The 13,186-nt window shown below is 42.3% G+C and overlaps 1 protein-coding gene across 11 annotated transcripts in view; it reads right to left on the reverse strand.

Annotated features, from left to right (window-relative positions):
* The window catches only part of RALGAPA1 (Ral GTPase activating protein catalytic subunit alpha 1), a 165,988-nt gene extending 156,060 nt beyond the window's left edge, over window positions 1-9,928 (reverse strand). For 4 of the 11 annotated variants that reach the window (XM_060759130.2, XM_060759110.2, XM_060759116.2 and 1 more), the window contains exon 1: window positions 9,443-9,927. In XM_060759130.2, coding sequence (XP_060615113.2) covers window positions 9,443-9,548 — 106 coding nt within the window. In that variant the 5' untranslated portion in view covers window positions 9,549-9,927. Of the gene's footprint in view, window positions 1-9,442 lie in introns of all 11 variants that reach the window. The other 7 variants (XM_060759103.2, XM_067462882.1, XM_060759124.2 and 4 more) reach the window with 3 other exon arrangements.
* Between the last annotated feature and the right edge of the window lie 3,258 nt (window positions 9,929-13,186).

Here is a 13,186-nt window from a genome sequence, read left to right on the forward strand (position 1 = left end):
GCTCTTCCACACAGCAATATAACCTAGAATATCAAGGTAGATGATCCACAATATATGCTTTGAGCTGGGTTATCTGAGTCCATACTGCCTGATAATCCTGTTCAGTGTGGACTTTATACAGCTGTGTGCTAGGGGCTTTATTCCCGTCACTAAAAGCACAAAAGTGCTACTTCTGAAAGTCCTACTTCTGAAAGTCCTTTGGAAAGCCAACCCTCCCTGTTGAGGGAAAAAATGATGGTGTTTGAGACAGGGAGAAGGTAGGATCTAATTGTTATAATTCATCCATCACAAAAATGTATTGCTTTGGGATTCTTAATAGTTCAATCTATTTCAATTTTCAACTTTTATCATAATGTGTTTTATTATAGTATTCTTCCCTAGAGAAGTTGAAATCTGGAAAAATAACACACATGGAATGATAAATTTAATAACTTGAAATGACTATTAGGTTTGGAGAAAAGGAAAAACACACACACTTCTTTCGTGTCAGGAGCGACTTGAGAAACTGCAAGTCACTTCTGGTGTGAGAGAATTGGCCGTCTGCAAGGACATTACCCAGGGGATGACCAGATGTTTTACCACCCTGTGGGAGGCTTCTCTCATGTCCCCACACGGAAAGCTGCAACTGACAGAGGGGAGCTCACCCCACTCCCCAGATTTGAACCACTGACCTTTCGATCAGCAGTCCTGCTGGCACAAGGGTTTAACCGGGGCTCCTTACACAAACTTATGAACAAATCTAAAAGCCAAATAGTTCAGAAAGAGGTCTGTGTGATTTTTTTAAAAAACCCTCAATGTATTCCACATCTATAACATTAGTTCTGATATCATTGGTGTAATTATCAGCAAAGGACTGGGTGAAAATACATTGATAAATTTTATTATCTCCAAATGAACTCTGAGGAATGAGGAAGCTTTGAACACAGCATTCATTAATAACTGAATAATTATTGTAGTGAAATACATTTAGAAAGAACCTTTAATGTGATTATATTAGAATATTTATTATAGGATGTTTTGGAATCTTATTTAATGGAGGTTTTCAGGAAAATGTTATTATATTAAAATAATATTGTGGGGAACGGCTGCAGATTAGTGGCAGAAAACAAGTTCTGTAGGCCTGCTTGTCAGTGTAAACAATAATGAGCTACATGTAGCCATTGTTATGGGGCAGGACATTTTCAGGAAGTCTCTAATGGTAGAATTACAACTATCCTTTTGTTTTGTAGATTTTTTTCTGTTAATTGATCATTTACAGAGCTTCATAGCGTTTAAGCTAGTTAGTATTCAGAGTTTAATATGGTGCATTAGTATTGGTGTTAAGTCTACTTTCAACTGTTAAGTCTACTTTTAACCACTTTTAATTTCATTCATCTATATGCATGTGAGTTTGTGTGTGCATGTGAATTACCATGTTTTCACATTTTTCTTTTGGTTCTTCCTTTCTCTTTTGTTCTTTTTTATCATTTCCCTTTTATTCTTGAATGCTTAGAGTATTTTTTTTTATTGTTCAAATACAAAAAAAATTCAAAAGTATAATACCAAAAGATAATGTTCAGAAAACCTTGAATGCTTAGAGTATTTTTTTTATTTTGTATTGTTCAAATACAAAAAAATTCAAAAGTATAATACCAAAAGATAACATTCAGAAAACCTGGCAATGCTTTGTTTTTTCAGTAGAATTTAAAAAATAAAATAAAATATTGCTTTAGAAGATTAATCAGTAACAGGGAGTTGATCCCTTCACAAAGTGATTCTACAGTCATGCAAATGATTGTACTAACAGTACCACAGCGAAACTGGAGATACCTCAATGTAAAAAGCTAAAATAATGGAAATGGATGAGTTGTCAACCATTGCATAGAAGCTGGTTATTTGGTGTGCTAAAATTAATGTCAGCGATTTTCCTGTCTTTTCCCTTCAGATTGAAATTAATACAGGTTGTTCCACACCAAAAAAAAAAACAAAAACATATATGCAAATATAATGCCCACATAAAGGTTTCAAATTGTCTGTCTATGATAAACTACACAACAACACACTCACAAAACGGCAAAACAACAAAACTTTAAAAAAACCAACGAAACTTAACCAAAATTGCCATGCCCATAACACAACCCACAAGGTACAAACATATCTACTCAAAATGAAAAACAACACAACAACACACTCACAAAACGGCAAAACAACAAAACTCAAAAAAACCAACGAAACTTAACCAAAATTGCCATGCCCATAACACAACCCACAAGGTACAAACATATCTACTCAAAATGAAAAACAACACAACAACACACTCACAAAACGGCAAAACAACAAAACTCAAAAAACCCCAACGAAACTTAACCAAAATTGCCATGCCCATAACACAACCCACAAGGTACAAACATATCTACTCAAAATGAAAAACAACACAACAACACACTCACAAAACGGCAAAACAACAAAACTCAAAAAAACCAACGAAACTTAACCAAAATTGCCATGCCCATAACACAACCCACAAGGTACAAACATATCTACTCAAAATGAAAAACAACACAACAACACACTCACAAAACGGCAAATCAACAAAACTTACAAACCCCCCAACGAAACTTAACCAAAATTCCCATGCCCATAACACAACCCATAAGGTACAAACATATCTACTCAAAATGAAAAACAACACAACAACACACTCACAAAACGGCAAAACAACTGAGCATGCGCATTGGTGCCCAGCCGCAAGTTCCCTGGCGCGCGCACACAGTTCCCTCTGCGGAAGCCATGCCCACTCCAAGCCCCGCCGCGCCGCTTCCCGCACACACACACCCCCCGCCGCACGCACACACACAACCCCACGCTCCATCACTCCCCCCGCCGCACACACACACGCAACCCCACGCTCCATCACTCCCCCCACCGCCACACACATGCGCAACCCCACTCCCCCCCGCTGCCGCACACACACGCGCAACCCCACGCTCCATCACTCCCCCCGCTGCTGCACACACACACACAACCTCACGCTCCATCACTCGCCTGCCCCAATCTTACCTCCTTTTACTTCACGCCACCTCCAAACCCCACCGCACCCTTCCCGCCCTGTCAAAATCCAGGAAAGACAGGAAGGAAGGAAAGAAGGAAGAAAGAGAAAGGGAGATAAAGAAAAGGGGGAAGGAAGGAAAGTTAGAGAAAGAAGGAAGAAGAAAAGGAAAGAAAAGGAAAGATGGAAGGAAAGAAAAGAGAGACAGCAGAAGAAAAAGAAAAAGGGGGAAGGAAGGAAAGAGGTAGAGAAGGAAGAAATGAGAGACAGAGGGAGGGAAAGAAAAAGGGGGAAGGAAGGAAGGAGAGAAGGAAAGAAAAAAGGGAATGAAAGAAGGAAAGAGGGAGTGAAGGAAGGGGGAAGATGTAGAGAAAGAGGGAGGGAAGGAAAGAAGGAAAGAGAGAAGGAAGAAAAGAGACCAGAAGAGAAAGAAAAAGGGGGAAGGAAGGAAGGAGAGAAGGAAAGAAAAAAGGGAATGAAGGAAGGAAAGAGGGAGTGAAGGAAGGGGGAAGATGTAGAGAAAGAGGGAGGGAAGGAAAGAAGGAAAGAGAGAAGGAAGGAAAGAGGCCAGAAGAGAAAGAAAAAGGGGGAAGGAAGGAAGGAGATAGAGAAGGAAGAGGAGAAGGAAAGATGGGAGGGAAGGAAGGAAGGAGGGAAAGAAGGAGAGAAAGAGGGAAGGTTGGTCACAGCAATGCGTGGCGGGTAAAGGTTGTTATTTCTATGATTATTATGATGCTATTATTCCTATGAGACCCTTTTAGGGGGAATGGGAGAGGTGTCAGGTCCCGGAGGCAATGCATTGCATTATTGTTATTGTTATGATGGTGGTGAAATAAAAGGAAATAAAAAGCGAAAGAAGGAAGCAAACAGGGAGGGAAGAAAGGCAAAGGAAGAAAGGGGGAGGGAATGAAGGAAAGAGAGAAGGATGAAACCAAGTAGAAAGAAAGAGGTAGAGAAGGAAGAAAGGAGAGAAAGGGGGAAGGAATAGGTAGGTACCTCTCTTTCATAATATTCCAGATATCTACCTCAACTTTGATAAGTTTTACTATAGGCCACAGCAACGCGTGGCAGGGCACAGCTAGTACAAAATAAGACTTAATAATAAAGTGGAGCTGATAATACCTTCAAGATGTCACAACCCCTATCATTTTTCCCCAAGAGACTAATACTCCTTTGGAAATGACTACAGCTAGACCTCTACATTTACAGGTTTGACTTTTGTGGTTTGATTATTTGCAGAATTGATTAAAAAGCAATCTCTACGAATCTCTAGATCCTCCAGTATGACTCTATGGTCAACTTTCACAGGAAAGCTATCCGTTAAACTTAGAGAACATATCTCAAGGTATATTTAGGTCTTCCAGTGCGAGTCTATGGTTAGCTTCCTGTGCAAGTTGACCAAAGCCTGGAGGACCTAGAAATCCCTAGAGGGGTGTTGTCTCAAGTACAGAAAATAGAAATTTTAAAATATGCAGTTTTTATTTTCATGGTGGTCCTCTGCCTCTAACCTCAGGGAATGTGGAGAGCTGACCGTACACAAGTTTGTATCTCTTATATGCGGTATTTATTATATTAGTCCTGATTCCCTTTCTGGCGAAATCATGCAACAATTTAAAGATTAATACATTATGGTGTAAGACAGGGATCCACAAACTTTTTAAACAGAGGGCCAGGTCACAGTCCCTCAAACTGTTGGAGGGCCGGATTATAATTTGAAAAAAAGCATGGATGTATTCCTATGCACACTGCACATATCTTATTTGTAGTGCAAAAAAAAAAAAACCCCACTTTAAAACAATACAATAATTGAAATGAAGTACAATTTTAACAAATATAAACTTATTAGTATTTCAATGGGAAGTGTGGACCTGCTTTTGGCTGATGAGATAGGATTGTCGTTGTTGTGTGCTTTCAAGTCGTTTCAGACTTAGGTTGACCCTGAGCGAGGGCCGGGTAAATGACCTTGGAGGGCCGTATCCGACCCCCGGGTCATAGTTTTAGGACCTCTGGTGTAAGACATAATAGCAAAGTGGACTCTAGTCCAAAAAAGCTTATAGCATAATGAATACTTTTAGAAGTATCATAAAACTCTATCAATTTTGATACAAAAAAATTATATTCTTCAGAAAATGTTTATAAGGACATACTTTCATAAAAGTTGACCATTTCATAAAAGTATGAGGAGGAATACATTTGACACTAAAATATAATCTCACTAAAATGAGCCAAGTTTTAATGCACAAACAGAAATGCAACTTCATCTTCCAGGTACATATTCTCCACAAAACAGGAAAATAAAATACAGAGGCAGCACAGTTTTGTGCCCAGAAATGCAATACTCAGCTACAGAGCATTGAATTAAGGCAAAGGAAGCTACAAGAAATGAAGCATTACACCAGGCCACACCAAACCAGGCCTCTAGGCCATGATCAAAACACAAAGCAAAAACACAGAGGTGACAATCTCTCTGAATACTTGCTCTAGTTTTATCTAAAGTCAACAAACACTTAAACATTCTTCATAACACAGGGGTGGGTCTACCTGTGAAAGAAAGGCACAGGATAGGATTACAGGGCTCTTGCATGTCCCTCCTTGCATGTCACTTTTTCCATAATATTATCAGTGGGTGTATCTATGCTGTACAATCAATACTGCTTGATACCCCTTGAACTGCCATGGCTCCATGCTATGAAATCCTAGCTGCTGTAGTTTGGTGAAACACCAAGCACTCTTTGGCAGAGAAGGCTAAAGACTTTGTAAAACAACAAGTCCCATGATTCTATAGCCCGGAGCCATAGCAGTTACAAGTGGTGTCAGACTGCATTAAGTCTACAGTGTAAATCAGGCATGGGCAAACTTTGACCCTCAGGGTGTTTTGGACTTCAACTACCACCATTCCTAACAGCCTACTGGCTTTTAGGAATGGTGGGAGTTGAAGTTCAAAACATCTGGAGGGTCAAAGTTTGCTCACACCTGGTGTAAATGCACCCCAAGAATAGCGACTAAGGGCCCCATCACGCTTGAGTATTTTTCCATTTCAATCCACTTTAAATGGTGTGACCTCCTCCTGCAGAATTCTGGAACTTTTTGTTTAGGGAGGCCCATGGCTGAGCAGTTTAAAGGCCCCTACAAGTTCCAGAATTCTGAAAGTAGTCACGACATTTAAAGTGGATTGAAGTGGAAAAATACTTAAGCGTGATGAGGCCCTTAGTCACTATTCTTGGGTGCATTTACACCAGGTGTGAGCAAACTTTGGCCCTCCAGATGTTTTGGCTCAAGTGCAATGAGTCCCTAAGACTTGAGAGCATAATACAGTGGATTCTGATTGGCAGAAATTGGGGCTAACGGTTTGAATCCGGGGAGTGGGGTGAGCTCCCACTCCCCGGATTCAAACCGCCAACATTGTGGTCAGCAAGTTCAGCAGCTCAGAGGTTTAACCCACTGCACCATTATATTACAACACTATTAATCTATCTATCTATCTATCTAAAAATGCTTTGTTTGGGAGTTGTAGTTCACCTACATCCAGAGAGCACTGTGGACTCAAACAATAATGGATCTGGACCAAACTTGGCACAAGCACTCAATACGTCCAAATATGAACACAGATGGAGTTTGGGGGAAATAGACCTTGACATTTGGGATTTGTAGTCACTGGGATTCACAGTTCACCTACAATCAAAGAGCATTCTGAACTCCACGAACGACAGAATCGGGGCAAACTTCCCACACAGAAACCCCATGATCAACAGAAAATATTTAAGGTCATCCATTCCAACCCCCTTCATCAGGGCATGAAAACTTAATCAAAGCCCTCCTGACAAAGAGCCATCCAGCCATAGATATAGATAGATATGATTCACACACACACACATATATAGTAACATAGCTTTGAAAGCGACCGCTAAAGAAGGACAATTCTATGTTGTCTGTTCCAGAGTAGGCAAACCAGACAATCTCCACATCAACACTGGCAAAGAAACAGCAAAAAATACTGTTTACCCACAAGCACAAAGAAATTACATATATTAGAAACCAACACTTTCTCATTACTTTATTTTCCAGATCAACAGACTGGGCCACAGCAACGCGTGGCAGGGGACAGCTAGTGTATATCTATAAATGCTCTATTCGTTTGGAGTGACTTCATAACTCAAAATCCGCTGGACGAATTGCCACCAAATTTGGCCACAAGACACCTACTAACCCAAGGAGTGACCATCACTCAAAAATTGATTTTGTCATTTGGAAATTGTAGTTGCTGGGATTTATAGTCAACCTACAATCAAAGAGCATTCTGAACTCCACCAACGATGAAACTGAACCCAACTTGGTACACAGGACTCCCATGACCAAGAGAAAACACTAGAAGGGTTTGGTGGGCATTAACCTTGAGTTTGGGAGTTGAAGTTCACCTAAATCCATAGAGCACTGTGGACTCAAACAATGAAGGATCCAGTCCAAACTTGGCACGAATACTCCATATGCCCAAATATGAACACAGATGGAGGTGGGGGGAAACAGACCTTGACATTTGGGAGTTGTAGTTAATGGGATTTATAGTTCACCTGCAATCCAAGAGCATTTTGAGCCCCAGCAATGATACAATTGGGCCAAACTTCCCACACAGAACCCCCATGACCAGCAGAAAATACTGTTGTCTTTGGTAACCCTTCTGACACCCCCTCACGATCCCCCATATTGAGAAACACTGTAATAAAGGATAACATGGGAATCAATAGACTGGGCCACAGCAACGCATGGCAGGGGATGGCTAGTATTATATACAGGGTGAGGCAACATAACTTCCTTTTTTAAAAATGTGCCTCATTCAGTCAATTGAAGACGTAGTAGAGCGCTAGTGGTCTAGAGGTGGGAGTATAAAGTTTTGTCCTGACACAGTTCAGTTGCCATCATGCGTTGGAACAGTGAGGAGCGTGCTTTTGCCATTGAGGCCTACTTTTTGAGTGGATTTGGAATGGCCAGCCCACTGTCCAGATTTGACCCCTTGTGATTTTTTTCTATGGAGTTTTTTGAAATCCTGTGTTTATGTGAACCGTCCAAGGACCCTACAAGATTTGAAGACCAACATCCAGGAAGAAATTGCCAACATAATGCCTGCTATGCTGGCAAGAGTCATGAAAAAAAAGAAAAATGGGTTTCCCTGAAACTGTGTAGACCAAAATCCACTGATAGTGGTAATATGAAAATAACTAAATTAACTCAATGTATATATTACAAATACACATATAAAAAAAACAGCCACATTCACATTAAGTAGAAACAACTGGTTCTTCTCTTGAAGTATAAAACAAAGTCTTCGTTTGAGAAAATGTCCTGTTCTTTATTACATATGAGTAGACTCCAGTGGTCACATGAATTGACTCCAACCTGCAACTGGTTTCGACTCACAAGAGCCTTCATCAGGTGGTTGGGTTCAAATTATCAAAAAAAGCTCAACTTTTGAGGTGAGAAATTCACCAACAGTCTTCTGGAGGGGTGGACCAGCTATTCTTTGTTGAGCATTATACCCTGCAAGGAGTTTTATTCAAAACTACGTAAAACAAAACTTTAGGTTATGCGCCTACATTATTAACTTTTTTTTCTGATTCATACATTGGGTTTTATTAAGTTCTTGTAGGTTTTTTTGGGCTATAGGGCCATGTTCTAGAGGCATTTCTCCTGACGTTTCACCTGCATCTATGGCAAGCATCCTCAGAGGTAGTGAGGTCTGTTGGAAATAGGAAAATGGGTTTATATATCTGTGGAATGGCTGGGGTGGGGCAAAGAGCTCTCTGCTGAAGCTAGGCGTGAATGTTTCAGCTGACCACCTTCATTAGCATTTTTATTAAGTTTTGAAAAAAGGAAGTTATGCTGCCTCACCCTGTATAATACATTAGTATTGTTAATCTCACTAAGTCCTTCAACTTCTCTGCCAAATAGTGCCAAACTACAACTCCTAGGACCCCACTGCATTGTGCCAGGGCAGCAAAAGTAGTGTCAAACTGCATTACATCCACAGTGCATGGAGAGGAGAGGGAAGGAGTGCTTTGATTGACACGCCTCAGTGCGATGGCATCCTGGGATTTACAGTTTGGGGAGGAATCCAAGGAAGAGAAGGCCAACCCCCAGAGTCCCATAGCAATTTCACAGCCCTGGGCAAACCTGGGCCCTCCAGGTGTTTTGGACTTCAACCCCCACCATTCCTAACAGCCTCAGGCCCCTTCCTTTTCCCCCTCAGCCGCTTAAGCGGCTGAGGGGGAAAAGGAAAGGGCCTGAGGCTGTTAGGAATGGTGGGAGTTGAAGTCCAAAACACCTGAAGGGCCCAAGTTTGCCCAGGCCTGCAATAGCACCCCAGCCGCAGCGTGGAGGCACCCAGAGGCGCTTGGGCCCGAGGAAGGCCCCTTCCCTCACCGATAACGACGCGCAGGTGCTTGAGGCGGGTGAGCGGGTCCTTGCGGGTGTCCAGCACCTTCTGCGTGGATTTCCGCACGTCGCCGTGGGGCTTCTTGGAGAACATCCCGCCCGCGGGGGCCCCTGCTCGCCCTCCTCCTCCTCCTGCTGCGGCGACAGTCCCTGCAGGTCCCCTCTGCTGCGGCCTCCGGATCCGCGCCCCTCAGGGAGGCTCCTACATCGAGGCCCCTCGGCGGCGGGTGCGGCCCGCGCACCCTCAGGCCCTCCGGCGCGGAGAAGGAGCAGCAGCAGCAGCAACCGCAGCAGGAGCAAGGCCGGCTCTCGGCTCCTTCTCCGTCTTCTTCAGCTTCTTCTTTCCCCAACCCCGGCGCCGCGCTCCGCCTCCTCCCTGCTTTCCCTTCACTCCCTCTCTTAGCGAGGCTCTCGTTCCACTGCTTCACGACAGCCGTCAGGCGCCAAGGCCTGGGTTCCCATGGCAACCGCATTGGCTTTGACGTCATAGCTCGGGGACTCAAAAAAGAGGGCGGGGCTGTTTCTCTCCATCCCTCCCTCCCTCTCTTCTCTCCTCTCTTCAAGACAGGATATTGAGACTCTACTTGAACTCAATGCTATGGAAAATCGGAAAGAGTGGGAGGTTTCCTTGTGCTGAATAAAATCCCATATTTTCTGCTTTGAACTGGAATATATGGCAGTGTGGACTCAGGGCTCTTCCACACAGCTCTATATTCCAGAATATCAAGGCGGAAAATCCCACATTATCTGAGTGTGGAATCAGATAACTCAACTCAAAGCAGATATTGTGGGGTTTTCTGCCTTGATATTCTGGGATATAGGACTGTGTGGAAGGGCCCACAGATAACTCAAAGCAGATATTGTGGGGTTTTCTGCCTCTATATTCTGCGATATAGGACTGTGTGGAAGAGCCCACAGATAACTCAAAGCAGATATTGTGGGATATTATGCCTTGATATTCTGGGATATAGGGCTGTGTGGAAGGGTCCCCAGATAACCCAGTTCAAAACATATTCTGGGATATAGGGCTGTGTGGAAGGGCCCCCAGATAACCCTGTTCAAAGCAGATATTGTGGGATTTTCTGCCTTGGTATTCTGGGATATAGGACTGTGTGGAAGAGCCCACAGACAACTCAAAGCAGATATTGTGGGATTTTCTGCCTTGATATTCTGGGATATAAGGCTGTGTGGAAGAGCCCACAGATAACTCAACTCAAAGCAGATATTGTGGGATTTTCTGCCTTGATATTCTTGGACATAGGACTGTGTGGAAGAGCCCACAGATAACTCAACCCAAAGCAGATATTGTGGGGTTTTCTGCCTTGCTATTCTGTGATATAGGGATTTGTGGAAGGGCCCACAGATAACCCAGTTCAAAGCAGATATTGTGGGGGGTTTTGCCTTGATATTCTGGGATATAGGGCTGTGTGGAAGGGCCCCCAGATAACCCAGTTCAAAACAGACATTGTGGGATTTTCTGCCTTGGTATTCTGGAATATAGGGCTGTGTAGAAGGGCCCCCAGATAACCCAGTTCAAAACAGATATTCTGGGATATAGGGCTGTGTGGAAGAGCCCACAGATAATTCAACTCAAAGCAGATATTGTGGGATTTTCTGCCTTGATATTCTGGGATATAGGGCTGTGTGGAAGAGCTCACAGATAATTCAAAGCAGATATTGTGGGGTTTTCTGCCTTGATATTCTGGGATATGGGGCTGTGTGGTAGGGACCACAGATAACTCAAAACAGATATTGTGGGATTTTCTGCCTTGATATTCTGGGTTATGTGACTGCATGGAAGGGCCCCAGATATTATTTGACAAAGAGTGCTGGAGGCATCCCTCTCCCCAACTGCAACTCCCAGGATTCCACAGCATTGAGCCAAGGCAGTGAAAGTGGTGCTGAATTGCATCAAATCTGCAGTGCATGTGTAGGTAATCGTCGACTAATAATCATCCACACGGGTAGAAATAGAAGACAAACATAAAGATGCTGTATTTCTTCAGACTTTAGCAGTCCAGGGACACGACAGGACTTGCGATATGTATAGTATGGTACTTCAAGTCTATTTTTAGGAGCCCCCAGTGGCACAATGGGTTAATCCTGTGTTCTGGCAAGACCGCTGACTGATAGGACTCATGTAAGCCGCTCCGAGTCCCCGTTGGGGGAGATTATTATTGTTATTATTATTATTATTATTATTATTATTATTATAGGTCTGTGGTTCGAATATGGGGAGTGTGATGTCTCGGCCTGTTTATTTCTCAGTTGGACTGTTCCATTTTACCAAGTTTAGGGGAGAGCTTAGGTTTCCCCTAGAGGCCGAGTTCGGTTGGTGCAGCCCATTCTGACTCAGAGCCAGAATGGGCTGGTTATAGAACTTCGTTTCCCATTCTTTGTTTGTCATAGCTAATAGACAGTTGCCAGATAGTGTCTGGTCTGGCCTAGCAATTTGAACAGGCCATCCTAATCACGTATTTGCCAAAGCTTATAGATAGATAGTAATATACATAGAATAGTTATAGCCGTATTTGCCTTAAAGTTTATAACACGTATTTGCCTTATAGATAGTATTTGCCCTAAAGTTTATAATAGATAGTTCGTAGATAGTTGTATTTGCCATAGAATAGTTATAGATAGTTAGATAGATAGTTTATAGATAATATATGTAATAAAGGATAGATAATATTTGTCATAGATAGATAGTTACATCATCCCCCATAGTGTATAGTTATATTTACCTCAGTTATACCATCATAATTAATCCACACCTTTGTACATTGTTGTAATTCGCCTAGATTATTTAGTAAACAATTTGGTTGATTCAATCTTGTTTATAGAGTTTTATTTTGGGGGAATTATAGTAATTAGGGCATACCGATGGTCACTGGGAAAATAGCCAGACACATTTAGGTTTTTCATTAGATCTTCCTGGTGTGCCATCACAGGGAGAGTGGATTGAACTCCCTCTGTCAGCTACAGCTCCCAACGTAGGGACAAGAGAGAAGCCTCCCTCAAAGGTGGTAAAACACCAAAACATTCGACTTTGATTCTATGGAAAAGGAAAAGAAGAGTAAAGTGTAGCAGGTTAAACCACTGAGCTGCTGAACTTGCTGACTGAGAGGTCAGCGATTCAAATCCAAGAACAGAGTTCCAGCAGTTAGCCCCAGCTTCTGCCAGCCTAGCAGTTCAAAAATATGCAAATGTGAGTAGATCAATAGGTAACACTCCATGCAGTCATGCTGGCTACATGACCTCAGAGGTGTCTATGGAAAACGCCAGCTCTAGAACATGGCTCTAGAAAATGCCTCTAGAACATGGCTCTATAGCCCGAAAAAAACCCACAAGAACCTAGTGATTCCAGCCATGAAAGCCTTTGACAATACATTGCCAGCTCTTTGGCTTAGAAATAGAGATGAGCACCACCCCCCAGAGTTGGACATGACTAGACTTTATGTCAGGCGAAATAGTTACCTTTACCTTTTTATACTCTTAAGGTATGGCTTCTTAAACCTTTTCTGCTTTTTCCACCTGATAATTTTTTTAACATGACATTATACATTATACAGCTATAGAAAATAAGTATTAAAATGCACATTTACTGATAATAAATCAACCTTTGCAAGGCTTCCTAAATAGGCCAGTTTTCCTTTTTGTGAAGTACAGCTGAAGCAATTTCTGCAGAGTACACTGTAAACACTATGATGTTATTAACAGATTTGTGTAGATGTC

This window comes from Anolis sagrei, chromosome 1, assembly GCF_037176765.1.
Source record: "Anolis sagrei isolate rAnoSag1 chromosome 1, rAnoSag1.mat, whole genome shotgun sequence".
Taxonomy (NCBI): Eukaryota; Metazoa; Chordata; class Lepidosauria; order Squamata; family Dactyloidae; genus Anolis; species Anolis sagrei.